Source organism: Conger conger, chromosome 10 (assembly GCF_963514075.1).
Source record: "Conger conger chromosome 10, fConCon1.1, whole genome shotgun sequence".
In the NCBI taxonomy this organism is placed as follows: domain Eukaryota; kingdom Metazoa; phylum Chordata; class Actinopteri; order Anguilliformes; family Congridae; genus Conger; species Conger conger.
In genome coordinates, this window is record NC_083769.1 from 51503169 (window position 1) to 51518366 (window position 15198).

General features: G+C 47.8%; 1 protein-coding gene across 1 annotated transcript in view; it reads left to right on the forward strand.

Moving 5' to 3' along the window:
- The window catches only part of slmapb (sarcolemma associated protein b), a 33366-nt gene that overhangs the window by 13306 nt on the left and 4862 nt on the right, over positions 1-15198 (forward strand). The window contains exons 8-16 of the mRNA XM_061259175.1: positions 370-489; positions 990-1037; positions 7903-8076; positions 8267-8341; positions 8469-8753; positions 9118-9226; positions 10683-10854; positions 11557-11691; positions 15052-15186. Coding sequence (XP_061115159.1) covers positions 370-489; positions 990-1037; positions 7903-8076; positions 8267-8341; positions 8469-8753; positions 9118-9226; positions 10683-10854; positions 11557-11691; positions 15052-15186 — 1253 coding nt within the window. The remainder of the gene's footprint in view (positions 1-369; positions 490-989; positions 1038-7902; positions 8077-8266; positions 8342-8468; positions 8754-9117; positions 9227-10682; positions 10855-11556; positions 11692-15051; positions 15187-15198) is intronic.

A 15198-nucleotide genomic window follows, 5' to 3' on the forward strand; every position in this document is an offset into this window, starting at 1 on the left:
CTCCCTCAGTTATATTAGTGTATGAATGACTATGTAATAGAACAGCAGGCTGAACACACACACCTGCCCCTCAGCACCGCACAGATAACACACACACACACACACCTGCCCTCAGCACAGCACAGATAACACACACACCTGCCCCTCAGCACAGCACAGATAACACACACACCTGCGCTCAGCACAGATAACACACACACACACACACACCTGCGCTCAGCACAGCAGAGGTAACACACACTCCTCCATGAGCGCTCAGATGAACAAAGACAGTCTGTCTCTTAGAAGCTGTTTCAGTATCTCTTAGCACAGCATGCTCCCCCCCCCCCCCCCCCCCCGCCTCAGAATGGTCTCTTCCACCCCTCTCAGAGTCTGAGATGGATGGTGCCGACGGGACAGTGCCAGGCACACTGCGCAGGGGAACGGACTGCTCCAACCACTCCACGGGTAACGCTGCAACTTCTGCTCCTCACCGCCTTTTAATCCCAGGTACTGGATTTCATGTTTATTTGTTGCCTCTGTCCTGCTGGGTTGAATATATTCAATTTGTACTACTTCCCTTTTCAGAAGCTTCAGTAATTTGCCAAGTATGCCTTTTACTCCTGTTCCATGTTCATTTAAAAACAACTGCTTTCACAACTGTAAATTGACCTGGTTTTTACTTTTATCTGTTAAATGTATTGATTAATTCATTTGAGTTTTATGCACTATGAACTGGCTGGGGTCAGTGTTGTTGGTAATCTGTGTTTTAATGAGTTGCTTGATTTGAGTTTTGCCAGTTTGGTAGTTTTATGTTCTGCTTATGTGTTTCTGCCTGCAGTGTGGTTTATAGAGCTGTGGTCTGAGAGTGAGAACAAGGACATTCATGCAGTCCTTATAATGCCTGTCTGTGTGAGGGCTGGGTGATGTGGTGCTTGTAATGCCTGCAGCCTGTCTGTGTGCAGGCTGGGTGATGTCGCTGGACTGATCTCTCTCTCCCTCTTTCACAGTCAGAATGGAGGAGAAGAAAGAGATGGAAGCCATGAACAACCTCACGGGTAACTCTACTCTACTCTGCTGTGTGAGGAGGGGCACTGTGCATGCTGGGTAATGGAGGAGAGCAGGAGTAGTGTTTGAGGAGAGCAGGACTGTTTGAGGAGAGCAGGAGGCAGGAGGAGTGTTTGAGGAGTGCAGGAGTAGTGTTTGAGGGGAGCAGGAGTAGTGTTTGAGGACAGCAGGAGGAGTGTTTGAGGAGAGCAGGAGTGTTTGAGGAGAGCAGGAGTAGTGTTTGAGGAGAGCAGGAGTGTTTGAGGAGAGCAGGAGTAGTGTTTGAGGAGAGCAGGAGTAGTGTGTGTGTGTGCAGATAGAGGGGGTCCTGTGTGTGTGTGTGTGTGTGTGTGACACTAGAGAATGGCACTGCTATTAAAAGCACTGAGATTGGAGCAGGTCTCGTGGGTGAACTGGGATTGGAATTTGACAGATTCACACTGCTAGCCCAATAGGCCTATCTCACATTTCCGGGTAGGAAACCGGAAGGAGTGCTGTCAGCCTTCCTGTAGCTAGGTTCTGAGTTAGTTCCTCGCAGAAAACTCTGGTTCAGAAGCAAATAAAGACAAAACAACCATATTTGTCATTTAATTCCTTCCAACAAGCAGCAAAGAAAGCTGTGCATAAGGGCCATTACGAGAGATGAAGCAAAAGATGGATTTGTAGTGAAATAAGGCAGATGGCAGCATTGTCCTGTGCAATGGTTATACAGTGGTGTGAAAAAGTGTTTGCCCCCTTCCTGATTTCTTATTTTTTTGCATGTTTGTCACGCTTAAATGTTTCAGATCAAACAAATTTATATATTAGTCAAAGACAACACAAGTAAACACAAAATGCAGTTTTTAAATGAAGGTTTTTATTATTAAGGGAGAAAAAAAATCCAAACCTACATGGCCCTGTGTGAAAAAGTGATTGCCCCCTAAACCTAATAACTGGTTGGGCCACCCTTAGCAGCAACAACTGCAATCAAGCATTTGCGATAACTTGCAATGAGTCTCTTACAGCGCTGTGGAGGAATTTTGGCCCACTCATCTTTGCAGAATTGTTGTAATTCAGCCACATTGGAGGGTTTTCGAGCATGAACCGCCTTTTTAAGGTCATGCCACAGCATCTCAATAGGATTCAGGTCAGGACATTGACTAGGCCACTCCAAAGTCTTCATTTTGTTTTTCTTCAGCCATTCAGAGGTGGACTTGCTGGTATGATGTTCTTTTTCTGAAATGCGGTGTTACTTTTACGCCAGATGTAATGGGACACACACCTTCCAAAAAGTTAAACTTTTGTCTCGTCAGACCACAGAGTATTTTCCCAAAAGTCTTGGGGATCATCAAGATGTTTTCTGGCAAAATTGAGACGAGCCTTAATGTTCGTTTTTGCTCAGCAGTGGTTTTTGTCTTGGAACTTTTTTTCCAAGACAAACCATTTTTGCCCAGTCTCTTTCTTATGGTGGAGTCATGAACACTGACCTTAACTGAGGCAAGTGAGGCCTGCAGTTCTTTGGATGTTGTTGTGGGGTCTTTTGTGACCTCTTGGATGAGTAGTCGCTGCGCTCTTGGGGTAATTTTGGTCGGCCGGCCACTCCTGGGAAGGTTCACCACTGTTCCATGTTTTCGCCATTTGTGGATAATGGCTCTCGCTGTGGTTCGCTGGAGTCCCAAAGCTTTAGAAATGGCTTTATAACCTTTTCCAGACTGATAGATCTCAATTACTTTCTTTCTCATTTGTTCCTGAATTTCTTTAGATCTCGGCATGATGTCTAGCTTTTGAGGATCATTTGGTCGACTTCACTTTGTTAGGCAGGTCCTATTTAAGTGATTTCTTGATTGAGAACAAGTGTGGCAGTAATCAGGCCTGGGTGTAGCTAGAGAAATTGAACTCAGGTTTGATAAACCACAGTTAAGTTTTGTGTTTACTTGTGTTGTCTTTGAATAATATTTAAATTTGTTTGATGATCTGAAACATTTAAGTGTGACAAACATGCAAAAAAATAAGAAATCAGGAAGGGGCAAACACTTTTTCACACCACTGTATCTAGTAACGTTTGTTCGCTGCTGCTAGTAAAAATAAATTGTGTATAAACACTATTGATTGTGTTTTCTTTGGCTAAAACACTCATACTTCATGACAGTTAATGTCCAAATAATTACATATCATGAAAGAAAAGTTTTAAAACCACAATAGATTTCACTAGCGATATAGCTAACGTTACCACAGCTATGGTGATATAAGTAACTAGGCCATTGTTTGATATACCATATGCATGAACAAGTATCACAGAAGTAAAGCTAATATTACTTTTGGCTCCAAATAGTTGAGTATTATTAATATGAAACAAAAATGGGATTAACTAGCTAGCGGGGTTCCATAACCTAGTGTACCCGGTCTGAAACAAGTACAATACATAAGACCACCATTCCTCTGTGCATATGTAAAGCAAATGCTGCTTTTGATATGAAAATGCTTAAAACTGTAGCATGATTCACTAGCGAACATGCTATAATGCTACCGCTATGATGCTAACGTTAGTTAAACTGTAAAAAATATGATAAAATATGATTTCAGCATTTTCGCGACATTACCAACATAACATTCAAATGTTTATAGGGCGGCCTGTAGCAGTGGGTAAGGTACATGACTGGGACCCACAAGCTCGGTGGTTCGATCCCCAGTGCATTGCTCCAGGGGAAGATTGTCTCCTGCTTAGTCTAATCAACTGTACATCACTCTGGATAAGAGCGTCTGCCAAATGCCATTAATGTAATGTAATGTAATGCATCTTAAAATTAGGGCTTATCGATACTTGAGTAGAACTAGAGGAAAACTAAAAGAAGGAGAGCTACATGATTGGAGGCGAAGGGCATTAAATAATCCAGTGTTGGGCGGAGCCTCTGTTGAAGTGACTGAGGTGCAGTTATGTGAGCCCTGGGTAGTTAGTCAGGATTCAGCCTTTGGAGGACATGGAGGACTGCATCTTACTGTGACTGTAGTATGGACTGGGTTTCCCTTCAATACTGACTGTGACTCTGCAGTACTGACTGTGACTCCTACTGACTGTGACTCTGCAGTACTGACTGTGACTCCTACTGACTGTGACTCTGCAGTACTGACTGTGACTCCTACTGACTGTGTCTCTTCAGTACTGACTGTGACTCCTACTGACTGTGACTCTGCAGTACTGACTGTGACTCCTACTGACTGTGTCTCTGCAGTACTGACTGTGACTCCTACTGACTGTGACTCTGCAGTACTGACTGTGACTGCAGTAAAGTATCAGTTGTAACGGTAGTTTCTGTGGAGTTTGTCTCACGCTCAGTGTAGATAAAGCTGCAGTCAGTGCTCAGTGCAGAGTCTGTTTCAGCCTCATAGATCCGGTCCCTGAGGCACTTCCTGTGCAGCTCATTTCAGGGGCTGAAGAGGCTGAATGTTGAACTGGGTCATTGTGTAAAATTAGAACCAGAGAGACTCCATCTCCCTTTCAAGTGTCAGACTGCCTAATGGCTGAAGCTAAGCAGGTGTGGGCTTGGTTAGTAAATGGTTGAAGATAAGCAGGTGTGGGCTTGGTTAGTAATGGGGCGGCCTGTAGCGTAGTGGTTAAGGTAAATGACTGGGACACACAAGGTCGGTGGTTCTAATCCCGGCATAGCCACAATAATCTGCACTGCCGTTGGGCCCTTGAGCAAGGCCCTTAACCCTGCATTGCACCTTGAGGTGGTGTTGGTGGGCCAGTAGGGGGGCGATCTTTCCTCTGGTCAAATTAACCCCAATGCCCCAGTGCAGGGATGAGGACACTGTGCTGTAGGAAGAGATGCCATCTTTCAGCTCAGATGTTAACCGAGGTGCATGACCTCGGTATATCCCTATAAAAGTGCTTTGAGTGTCAGATAAGTGCTATATACACTCAGTGAGCACTTTATTAGGTAGACTTATACACCTGATTGTTAATGCAAATATTTAATTAGCCAATCATGTGGCTGCAACTAAATGCATAAAAGCATGCAGATGTGGTCAAGAGGTTCCAAATGACATTTTCAGACCAAATGTCAGAATGCGGAATAAATTTGATCTAAGTGACTTTGACTATGGAATGAATATTGGTGCCAGACAGGGTGGTTTGAGTATCTCAGAAACTGCTGATCTTCTGGGATTTTCATTCACAACAGTTTGCAGAGAATTGAAAAAACATCCAGTGAGCAGCAGTTCTGCAAGCAAAAATGGGTTGTTAATGAGAGGGGTCAGAGGAGAAGGTTCAGACTGGTCAAAGCTGACAGGAAGGTGACAGTAATGCTAATAACCACACATTAAACAGTGGTATGCAGAAGAGCATCTCTGAACACACCTTTTCAAACTCTACCTTAGTCCTCCCTCCTGATTTTCCCCGCCCCCCTTAGACTTAATAAGGTTAAAATACAACTCTAATAAAGTGCTCCCTGAGTGCACATGGAAGGGGAGTTTCTCTGAAAACAAAGCAGCAAGCTCTCACAGACACTGTCAATGTCAATCCCTTAATTCTTTGTCAGGTCATTCCTCTACTTACCCAGAATGCACCACACCCCCATTCCAGTACAGCACAGCTCCAGCTGCCTGGATGCACCAGTTTATCTAGATTGCCCAGGCTTGCTTGTGACTTACTTTAGCTTGAGGGATAGTTTGCTCAAAAGCTAAGTAGGCCAGTTGTACAGATGGTGCTTGCTCAATAGCTCACCACTTAGGCTAGCAGCAGGAGTTAGCATTAGCATTAGCATGCAGCTGCTGCTGACTTTAGTGTGATATGAGTATAGTGTAGTAGTGTGATATGACTGTAGTGTGATATGACTACAGTGATATGACTGCAGTGTGATATGACTGTAGTGTGATATGACTGCAGTGATATGACTGCAGTGTGATATGACTGCAGTGATATAACTGCAGTGTGATATGACTGCAGTGTGATATGACTGCAGTGTGATATGACTGCAGTGATATGACTGTAGTGTGATATGACTGTAGTGTGATATGACTGCAGTGATATGACTGTAGTGTGATATGACTGCAGTGATATGACTGTAGTGTGATATGACTGTAGTGTGATATGACTGCAGTGATATGACTGTAGTGTGATATGACTGCAGTGATATGACTGTAGTGTGATATGACTGTAGTGTGATATGACTGTAGTGTGATATGACTACAGTGTGATATGACTACAGTGTGATATGACTGTAGTGTGATATGACTGCAGTGATATGACTGCAGTGTGATATGACTGCAGTGTGATATGACTGCAGTGTAATATTTTGAAAAGGCTCAGTCTGTTTGGAGCAGTGGGCATGGAGCTGAGTGTCTGACACAGAGAACAGGAGGGTCTTTGAGCTTTTACATACACACACAAACATGCACGAAAGCCCTCTGCAGCTGGACTAGGCTGCTGCCGTGCTGCATGTGTGAGTGAACAGCGCCTCCTGCTGCCTGTCTCCAGCAATAACAGAAATACAGAAATCTCACTACCAATGCATGTGAACCTTGAAGGTTGCCAGTTAATCAAACACACTGCTATTGCCTTTGCCTTTGCCTTAATGCCAATCAGCATTATGTAGCCGCTGGAAACCTATAAAAACATTTCAGCAGTTCCTGGCCATTCACTTAGGTCTACAAATCACTACATTTCCCCATGAATACAAATACTACATCTCTCTGCACTTTGCACCTTTTCACCGTCTGAAGTTTCAAATGCACTTTTCACTATAGACAGTAAGAAAGCGACTGGTAATTTAGAACCATTTTTTCCTCAAACTCTCAACCCCAATAATGTCAGAGGTTACTACACACTTTAGCAATAGCAATCTACTATTCCAAAGGTTTGGGATGTTTTGCCCCTGCATAAAGGAGGGAACTCAAACCGCTTTTTTAACTGCCTTGTTTTGCTAAAGTTTTAGAAACTGTAAATAAAGAGTTTACAGCCTTTCTTACTGATCACTCGATATGAAGCAGTTTCCAGTCTGGTTTTAGGTCTGGTCACACCACAATCTCATGTCTGCTTTGTTTAATAGACATTCTGCAGCCATCTTTATAGACGCATTTGACACTGTCTCTTTTACTAAATTAACTGTCAGTTATTGGTTGTTGCTCACTGTCAAGTTCCTGGTTTGAAAACTGTCTGTCAGAAAGATCTCTATGTATCAAAGTAATTGATGTGAAATCAGAATTCCTTCAAATAAATAAAGGTGTCCCACAGGGCCTGATTTTGGGCCCTATTTTATTTTCCATTTACATAAATAATATTTCTGTATCTTTATACAACTGTAAATTTAATTATTATGCTGATGGCACTATTTTATATTGTTATGATAACTGAACTCAACTAGCTACTCATAACCTACAGCTTGCTTTTAAAAATATTCCGATATTCAAATATTGTGGGGCGGGCGGCATGGATGATGCAGTGGGTAGCACTGCCGCCTCACAGCAAGGAGGTCCTGGGTCTCCCCCGTCGGCCGGGGCCTCTCTGTGCGGAGTTTACATGTTCTCCCCGTGTTTGCGTGGGTTTCCTCCGGGTACTCCGGTTTCCTCATGCAGGTTAGGCTGATTGGAGGGTCTAAATTGCCCATGGGTGTGAATGGTGTGTGTGCCCTGCGAAGGACTGGCGACCTGTCCAGGGTGTATTCCTGCCTTTTGCCCAATGTATGCTGGGATAGGCTCCAGCCCCCCTGCGACCCTGTTCAGGATAAGCGGGTTAAGATAATGGATGGATGGATGGATGGATGGATGAATCTGATTGTGTTTGAACTTAGCACTATTGAAAATTAGATTTAAGTTATGGATCAAATCAATTCTCACCCTTTCATTGACCTTAACCTTAACCCTAAGCCTTTCATTGATCTTAACCCTTTAATTGAGCAGAGGATTGTAGGAGTGGAGAGCTTCAGTCCAGAGAGGCGGGGCTTAAATCCAGAGAGGCAGAGCTTCAGTCCAGAGAGGCGGGGCTTCAGTCCAGAGAGGCGGAGCTTCGGTCCAGAGAGGCGGAGCTACGTGAGGCCCAGGACCAAGCTGGCCGCAGATGTGTGGAGCTCCAGGGTATGCAGCTCTGAACACACTGACACACATGAGCAAATCCACTTCACTGGGGCTACCGCCATTTTATTTACACATAATACTACGGTGTGACAAACAAACGCACAAACCAGCGAATGAACTGACGGAGAACAATCCATTGTGCATGTGTCTGTAATGTGTGACGGGCCCCATCTTGCGTCTCATGCCACAGACGTGCTGGAGAAGGAGAGGAGAGAAACCCAGCTCCACTCCCAGGAATCAGCCAATCACATCCAGGCTCTGCAGGGTGAGTTTCCATGAGAAGCTGAGGCATTCAAAGCCTATTGGTATGACACCCAGCGACTAACCCCTCCCTTTGCGTATACTGCGCTCTCTGACTCCCTCACGCTCACAGTCTCTCTCTCCTCTCTCAGCCCAGGTGCAGAAGCTGCAGGGGCAGGTGAAGATGTTGAGCGCAGAGCGGGACGGCATCGTCTCCGCTGCCCAGGACGAGGCGCGGAAGCTGCGCGGTGCGCTGGAGGCCGGGGTGAGCGAGCGCGAGAGAGAGAGGGCCGCCCTGCAGGAGAGTCTGGGCGCAGTTACCGCCGAGCTGGACAGGTGGCGCCGGAGAGCAGCCGAGGGCGAGCAGGAGGCCGGCAGCTTGAGGGACCGTCTGCAGACAGTGATCCAGAAATCTGCGCAGGCTGCGCAGGTGCAAGGTACAGTCACCCCTCAGCACCCGGGCAGACAGCGGGGTCCTCCAGGGTCCTCCAGGGTCCTCCAGCCTTATGGGATGTGTTCTGTATGCGCAGGCCAGCTGCACAGCCTTATGCGCAGGCCAGCTGCACAGGCTTATGGGATGTGTTCTGTATGCGCAGGCCAGCTGCACAGGCTTATGGGATGTGTTCTGTATGCGCAGGCCAGCTGCACAGGCTTATGGGATGTGTTCTGTATGCGCAGGCCAGCTGCACAGGCTTATGGGATGTGTTCTGTATGCGCAGGCCAGCTGCACAGGCTTATGGGATGTGTTCTGTATGCGCAGGCCAGCTGCACAGGCTTATGGGATGTGTTCTGTATGCGCAGGTGAGCTGCAGAAGAACTGCACCGTCCTGCAGACAGAGTGTGCAACCCTGCGCTCGGAGAAGACTGCACTGCAGGAAAATATGCAACATCTGGAGAAAGAGCTGTACAGGTGAGCTCAAATGTAATACATACAAAGACACACATAAACACACGCACACTTTATTAAAGGTACAATGGGTAATTTCAGACTCAACGGCAGCAGCAAACACCCTCAAACCACAACATGCACTATTTTGGAAAGTTGACAGTGACAAACACGACAGAGCCTGCCGTCTTTTTGTAGTGGAGAAAATGTTCACCGAACAAGTGACGTCATGAAATGTTAACTTTAGTGTGCTGCACAACACTATACGTTTTGTCTTTTTGAAGTTCACTTTAGCTAGCCAACTATATTTTGAGGAAGCTACTTATTTGGCTGTGGAACTAGCTGTCTATATAACGAAGATATGATAGTGTACCACAAACGATGCAACTGCAACTTACAGTTCCTACCTCACTGGGGGAAAGGAGCTGGAACTGGTGTGGGAGGTTTAGATGGTTGGGCCCAGCTCTACACATAATGTTGCCTCTGGAACCAGAATCCTTGATAGAGGCTCTCTCTCCTACTCAGGGTGAGGGGTGCCCATTGGGAGTGGGGATACTAAACAGTCCCAGTCTGGCGTTATGTCATTGGACTTCTGTGCTGGTCATGGTTTTTCCATAACGAACGCCATGTTTGAACACAAGGATGTTCATAAGTGTACCTGGTACCAGGACATCTTGGGACAAAGGTCAGTGATCGATTTTGTAGTTTTGTTATCATACCTGCAGCCATACAGTATCTTTTGGAGAGGAGCTGGGCGGTCAGATGATGGGCATTTGGTGGTGAGTTGGTTCAGATGATGGGCATTTGGTGGTGAGTTGGTTCAGATGATGGGCATTTGGTGGTGAGCTGGTTCAGATGATGGGCATTTGGTGGTGAGCTGGTTCAGCTGATGGCCATTTGGTGGTGAGTTGGTTCAGATGATGGGCATTTGGTGGTGAGTTGGTTCAGATGATGGGCATTTTGTGGTGAGCTGGTTCAGATGATGGGCATTTGGTGGTGAGCTGGTTCAGATGATGGGCATTTGGTGGTGAGTTGGTTCAGATGATGGGTATTTGGTGGTGAGTTGGATTTTATCCTGTATGGAGGATGAGGTTGGGCTCATAGACTCTGAATGGACTCAATTCAAAACTTCTGTGGAAGTTACTGCTGGGAGCGGTGGTACCCAAGGACCTGTTGGTGGACTCCAGTGATGAGGGAGGCTGTCACAGTAGAACTGCTGCTCCTCTACGGTGAGGGGAGCCACTGGAGGTGGTGACCGCCTCCCTCCAGTGCTGATAGGTGGAGGAGGTCAGACACAACCACCTGGGTGAAGACCCAGGATATATGTGGAGGGGTTATATCTCCCAGCTGGCCTGGGATCGCCTGGGGATCCCAGGTGATGAGTTGGAGGACGTTGCTGGGGTTCTCTGCTTGCCCTGTTGCCACACTGACCTGGACACATGCAATAAACGCACTCTTTCTCTCCCTCACGTGCTGCCAGCTCTCGGGACCAGGCTGCCCTTCTGGGCCGCAATGTCAGTGTCCTGGAGCGCACACAGGGGGCGCTGGAGAGCAGGCTGGCTGAGCAGCAGGAGCAGCACCAGCAGGACTCCGCCCGACTCAAGACCCAGTCAGACCAGGCAGCCAACAGGATCAAAGGGCTTCAGAGAGAGGTACCAATGCACCTGTGTATGTGTGTGTGTGTGCAGTATGAGGACCCTCAGAGGTGTGTGTGTGTGTGTGTGTGTGTGTGCAGTATGAGGACCCTCAGAGGTGTGTGTGTGTGTGTGTGTGCAGTATGAGGACAGTCAGGTGTGTGTGTGTGTGTGTGCAGTATGAGGACACTCAGGTGTGTGCGTGTGTGTGTGTGCGTTTGCAGTATGAGGACACTCAGGTGTGTGTGTGTGTGTGTGTGTGCAGTATGAGGACACTCAGGTGTGTGTGTGTGTGTGTGTGTGTGTGTAGTATGAGGACACTCAGGTGTGTGTGTGTGTGTGTGTGTGTGTGCAGTATGAGGACACTCAGGTGTGTGTGTGTGTGTGTGTGTGTGTGCAGTATGAGGACACTCAGGTGTGTGTGTGTGTGTGTGTGTGTGTGTGCAGTATGAGGACACTCAGGTGTGTGTGTGTGTGTGTGTGTGCAGTATGAGGACACTCAGGTGTGTGTGTGTGTGTGCAGTATGAGGACACTCAGGTGTGTGTGTGTGTGTGTAGTATGAGGACACTCAGGTGTGTGTGTGTGTGTGTGTGTGTGCAGTATGAGGACACTCAGGTGTGTGTGTGTGTGTGCAGTATGAGGACACTCAGGTGTGTGTGTGTGTGTGTGTGTGTGTGCAGTATGAGGACACTCAGGTGTGTGTGTGTGTGTGTGTGCAGTATGAGGACACTCAGGTGGAGCTGGTGCAGGTGAAGCAGAGGTGCTCTGAGGTGGAGCAGGAGAAGCTGTCCCTGTCAGAGGAGCTGCAGCAGTGCAAGGACAACCTGAGACTCCTACAGGAGAGAACCAGCCGAGTGAGTTCACCCTTACACCCTTATACCCTCTCCCCTAACCATCTGCATCCTCATACCCCACCCACTTATACCCTATCCCCTAACCATCTGCATCCTCATAGCCCACCCACTTATACCCTATCCCCTAACCATCTGCATCCTCATACCCCACCCACTTATACCCTCTCCCCTAACCATCTGCATCCTCATACCCCACCCACTTATACCCTATCCCCTAACCATCTGCATCCTCATAGCCTACCCACTGATACCCTATCCCCTAACCATCTGCATCCTCATACCCCACCCACTTATACCCTCTCCCCTAACCATCTGCATCCTCATACCCCACCCACTTATACCCTCTCCCCTAACCATCTGCATCCTCATACCCCACCCACTTATACCCTATCCCCTAACCATCTGCATCCTCATAGCCTACCCACTGATACCCTATCCCCTAACCATCTGCATCCTCATACCCCACCCACTTATACCCTATCCCCTAACCATCTGCATCCTCATACCCCACCCACTTATACCCTATCCCCTAACCATCTGCATCCTCATAGCCCACCCACTTATACCCTCTCCCCTAACCATCTGCATCCTCATACCCCACCCACATATACCCTATCCCCAACCATCTGCATCCTCATACCCCACCCACTTATACCCTATCCCCTAACCATCTGCATCCTCATACCCCACCCACTTATACCCTATCCCCTAACCATCTGCATCCTCATACCCTACCCACATATACCCTATCCCCTAACCATCTGCATCCTCATACCCCACCCACTTATACCCTCTCCCCTAACCATCTGCATCCTCATACCCCACCCACTTATACCCTCTCCCCTAACCATCTGCATCCTCATACCCCACCCACTTATACCCTATCCCCTAACCATCTGCATCCTCATACCCCACCCACTTATACCCTCTCCCCTAACCATCTGCATCCTCATACCCCACCCACTGATACCCTCTCCCCTAACCATCTGCATCCTCATACCCCACCCACTTATACCCTATCCCCTAACCATCTGCATCCTCATAGCCTACCCACTGATACCCTATCCCCTAACCATCTGCATCCTCATACCCCACCCACTTATACCCTATCCCCTAACCATCTGCATCCTCATACCCCACCCACTTATACCCTATCCCCTAACCATCTGCATCCTCATAGCCCACCCACTTATACCCTATCCCCTAACCATCTGCATCCTCATAGCCCACCCACTTATACCCTCTCCCCTAACCATCTGCATCCTCATACCCCACCCACTTATACCCTATCCCCTAACCATCTGCATCCTCATACCCCACCCACTTATACCCTATCCCCTAACCATCTGCATCCTCACACCCTACCCACATATACCCTATCCCCTAACCATCTGCATCCTCATACCCCACCCACTTATACCCTCTCCCTTAACCATCTGCATCCTCATACCCCACCCACTTATACCCTCTCCCCTAACCATCTGCATCCTCATACCCCACCCACTTATACCCTATCCCCTAACCATCTGCATCCTCATAGCCTACCCACTGATACCCTATCCCCTAACCATCTGCATCCTCATACCCCACCCACTTATACCCTATCCCCTAACCATCTGCATCCTCATACCCCACCCACTGATACTCTATCCCCTAACCATCTGCATCCTCATACCCCACCCACTGATACCCTATCCCCTAACCATCTGCATCTTCATACCCCACCCACTTATACCCTATCCCCTAACCATCTGCATCCTCATAGCCTACCCACTGATACCCTATCCCCTAACCATCTGCATCCTCATACCCCACCCACTTATACCCTATCCCCTAACCATCTGCATCCTCATAGCCTACCCACTGATACCCTATCCCCTAACCATCTGCATCCTCATACCCCACCCACTTATACCCTATCCCCTAACCATCTGCATCCTCATACCCCACCCACTTATACCCTCTCCCTTAACCATCTGCATCCTCATACCCCACCCACTTATACCCTCTCCCCTAACCATCTGCATCCTCATACCCCACCCACTTATACCCTATCCCCTAACCATCTGCATCCTCATAGCCTACCCACTGATACCCTATCCCCTAACCATCTGCATCCTCATACCCCACCCACTTATACCCTATCCCCTAACCATCTGCATCCTCATACCCCACCCACTGATACTCTATCCCCTAACCATCTGCATCCTCATACCCCACCCACTGATACCCTATCCCCTAACCATCTGCATCCTCATACCCCACCCACTTATACCCTATCCCCTAACCATCTGCATCCTCATAGCCTACCCACTGATACCCTATCCCCTAACCATCTGCATCCTCATACCCCACCCACTTATACCCTATCCCCTAACCATCTGCATCCTCATAGCCTACCCACTGATACCCTATCCCCTAACCATCTGCATCCTCATACCCCACCCACTTATACCCTATCCCCTAACCATCTGCATCCTCATACCCCACCCACATATACCCTATCCCCTAACCATCTGCATCCTCATACCCCACCCACTTATACCCTCTCCCCTAACCATCTGCATCCTCATACCCCACCCACTTATACCCTATCCCCTAACCATCTGCATCCTCATACCCCACCCACTTATACCCTATCCCCTAACCATCTGCATCCTCATACCCCACCCACTTATACCCTATCCCCTAACCATCTGCATCCTCATACCCCACCCACTTATACCCTCTCCCCTAACCATCTGCATCCTCATACCCTACCCACTTATACCCTCTCCCCTGACCATCTGCATCCTCATACCCTACCCACTTATACCCTATCCCCTAACCATCTGCATCCTCATACCCCACCCACTTATACCCTCTCCCCTAACCATCTGCATCCTCATACCCCACCCACATATACCCTATCCCCAACCATCTGCATCCTCATTGCCCACCCACATATACCCTATCCCCTAACCATCTGCATCCTCATCCTTTGTAGAAGTATTTTTTTTCAGAAAGTGTAATGTATAATTGATTTCCATGTGGATCCACCTCTCACCATCTACCAGATGTGTAATTGAGAAGGCTGTACCTGACACTTCAAAGATCAAGAATATTCCATTTGCCTAATATCCTTGTTCTCAATTCCTCCATCGCTATATCCTGACATCCTGTCCTCACTTCCTCTCCTCGCATTCTCCGAAGGGTGGAGTTTGGAGCAAGGAGTGGATGCTAGTTGGTAAAAATGTGTGTGTGTACTTCCTTCTGGACACTCAGGTGTGTGTGTGTGTGTGCAGTATGAGGACACTCAGGTGTGTGTGTGTGTGTGTGTGCAGTATGAGGACACTCAGGTGTGTGTGTGTGTGTGTGCAGTATGAGGACACTCAGGTGGAGCTGGTGCAGGTGAAGCAGAGGTGCTCTGAGGTGGAGCAGGAGAAGCTGTCCCTGTCAGAGGAGCTGCAGCAGTGCAAGGACAACCTGAGACTCCTACAGGAGAGAACCAGCCGAGTGAGTGCACCC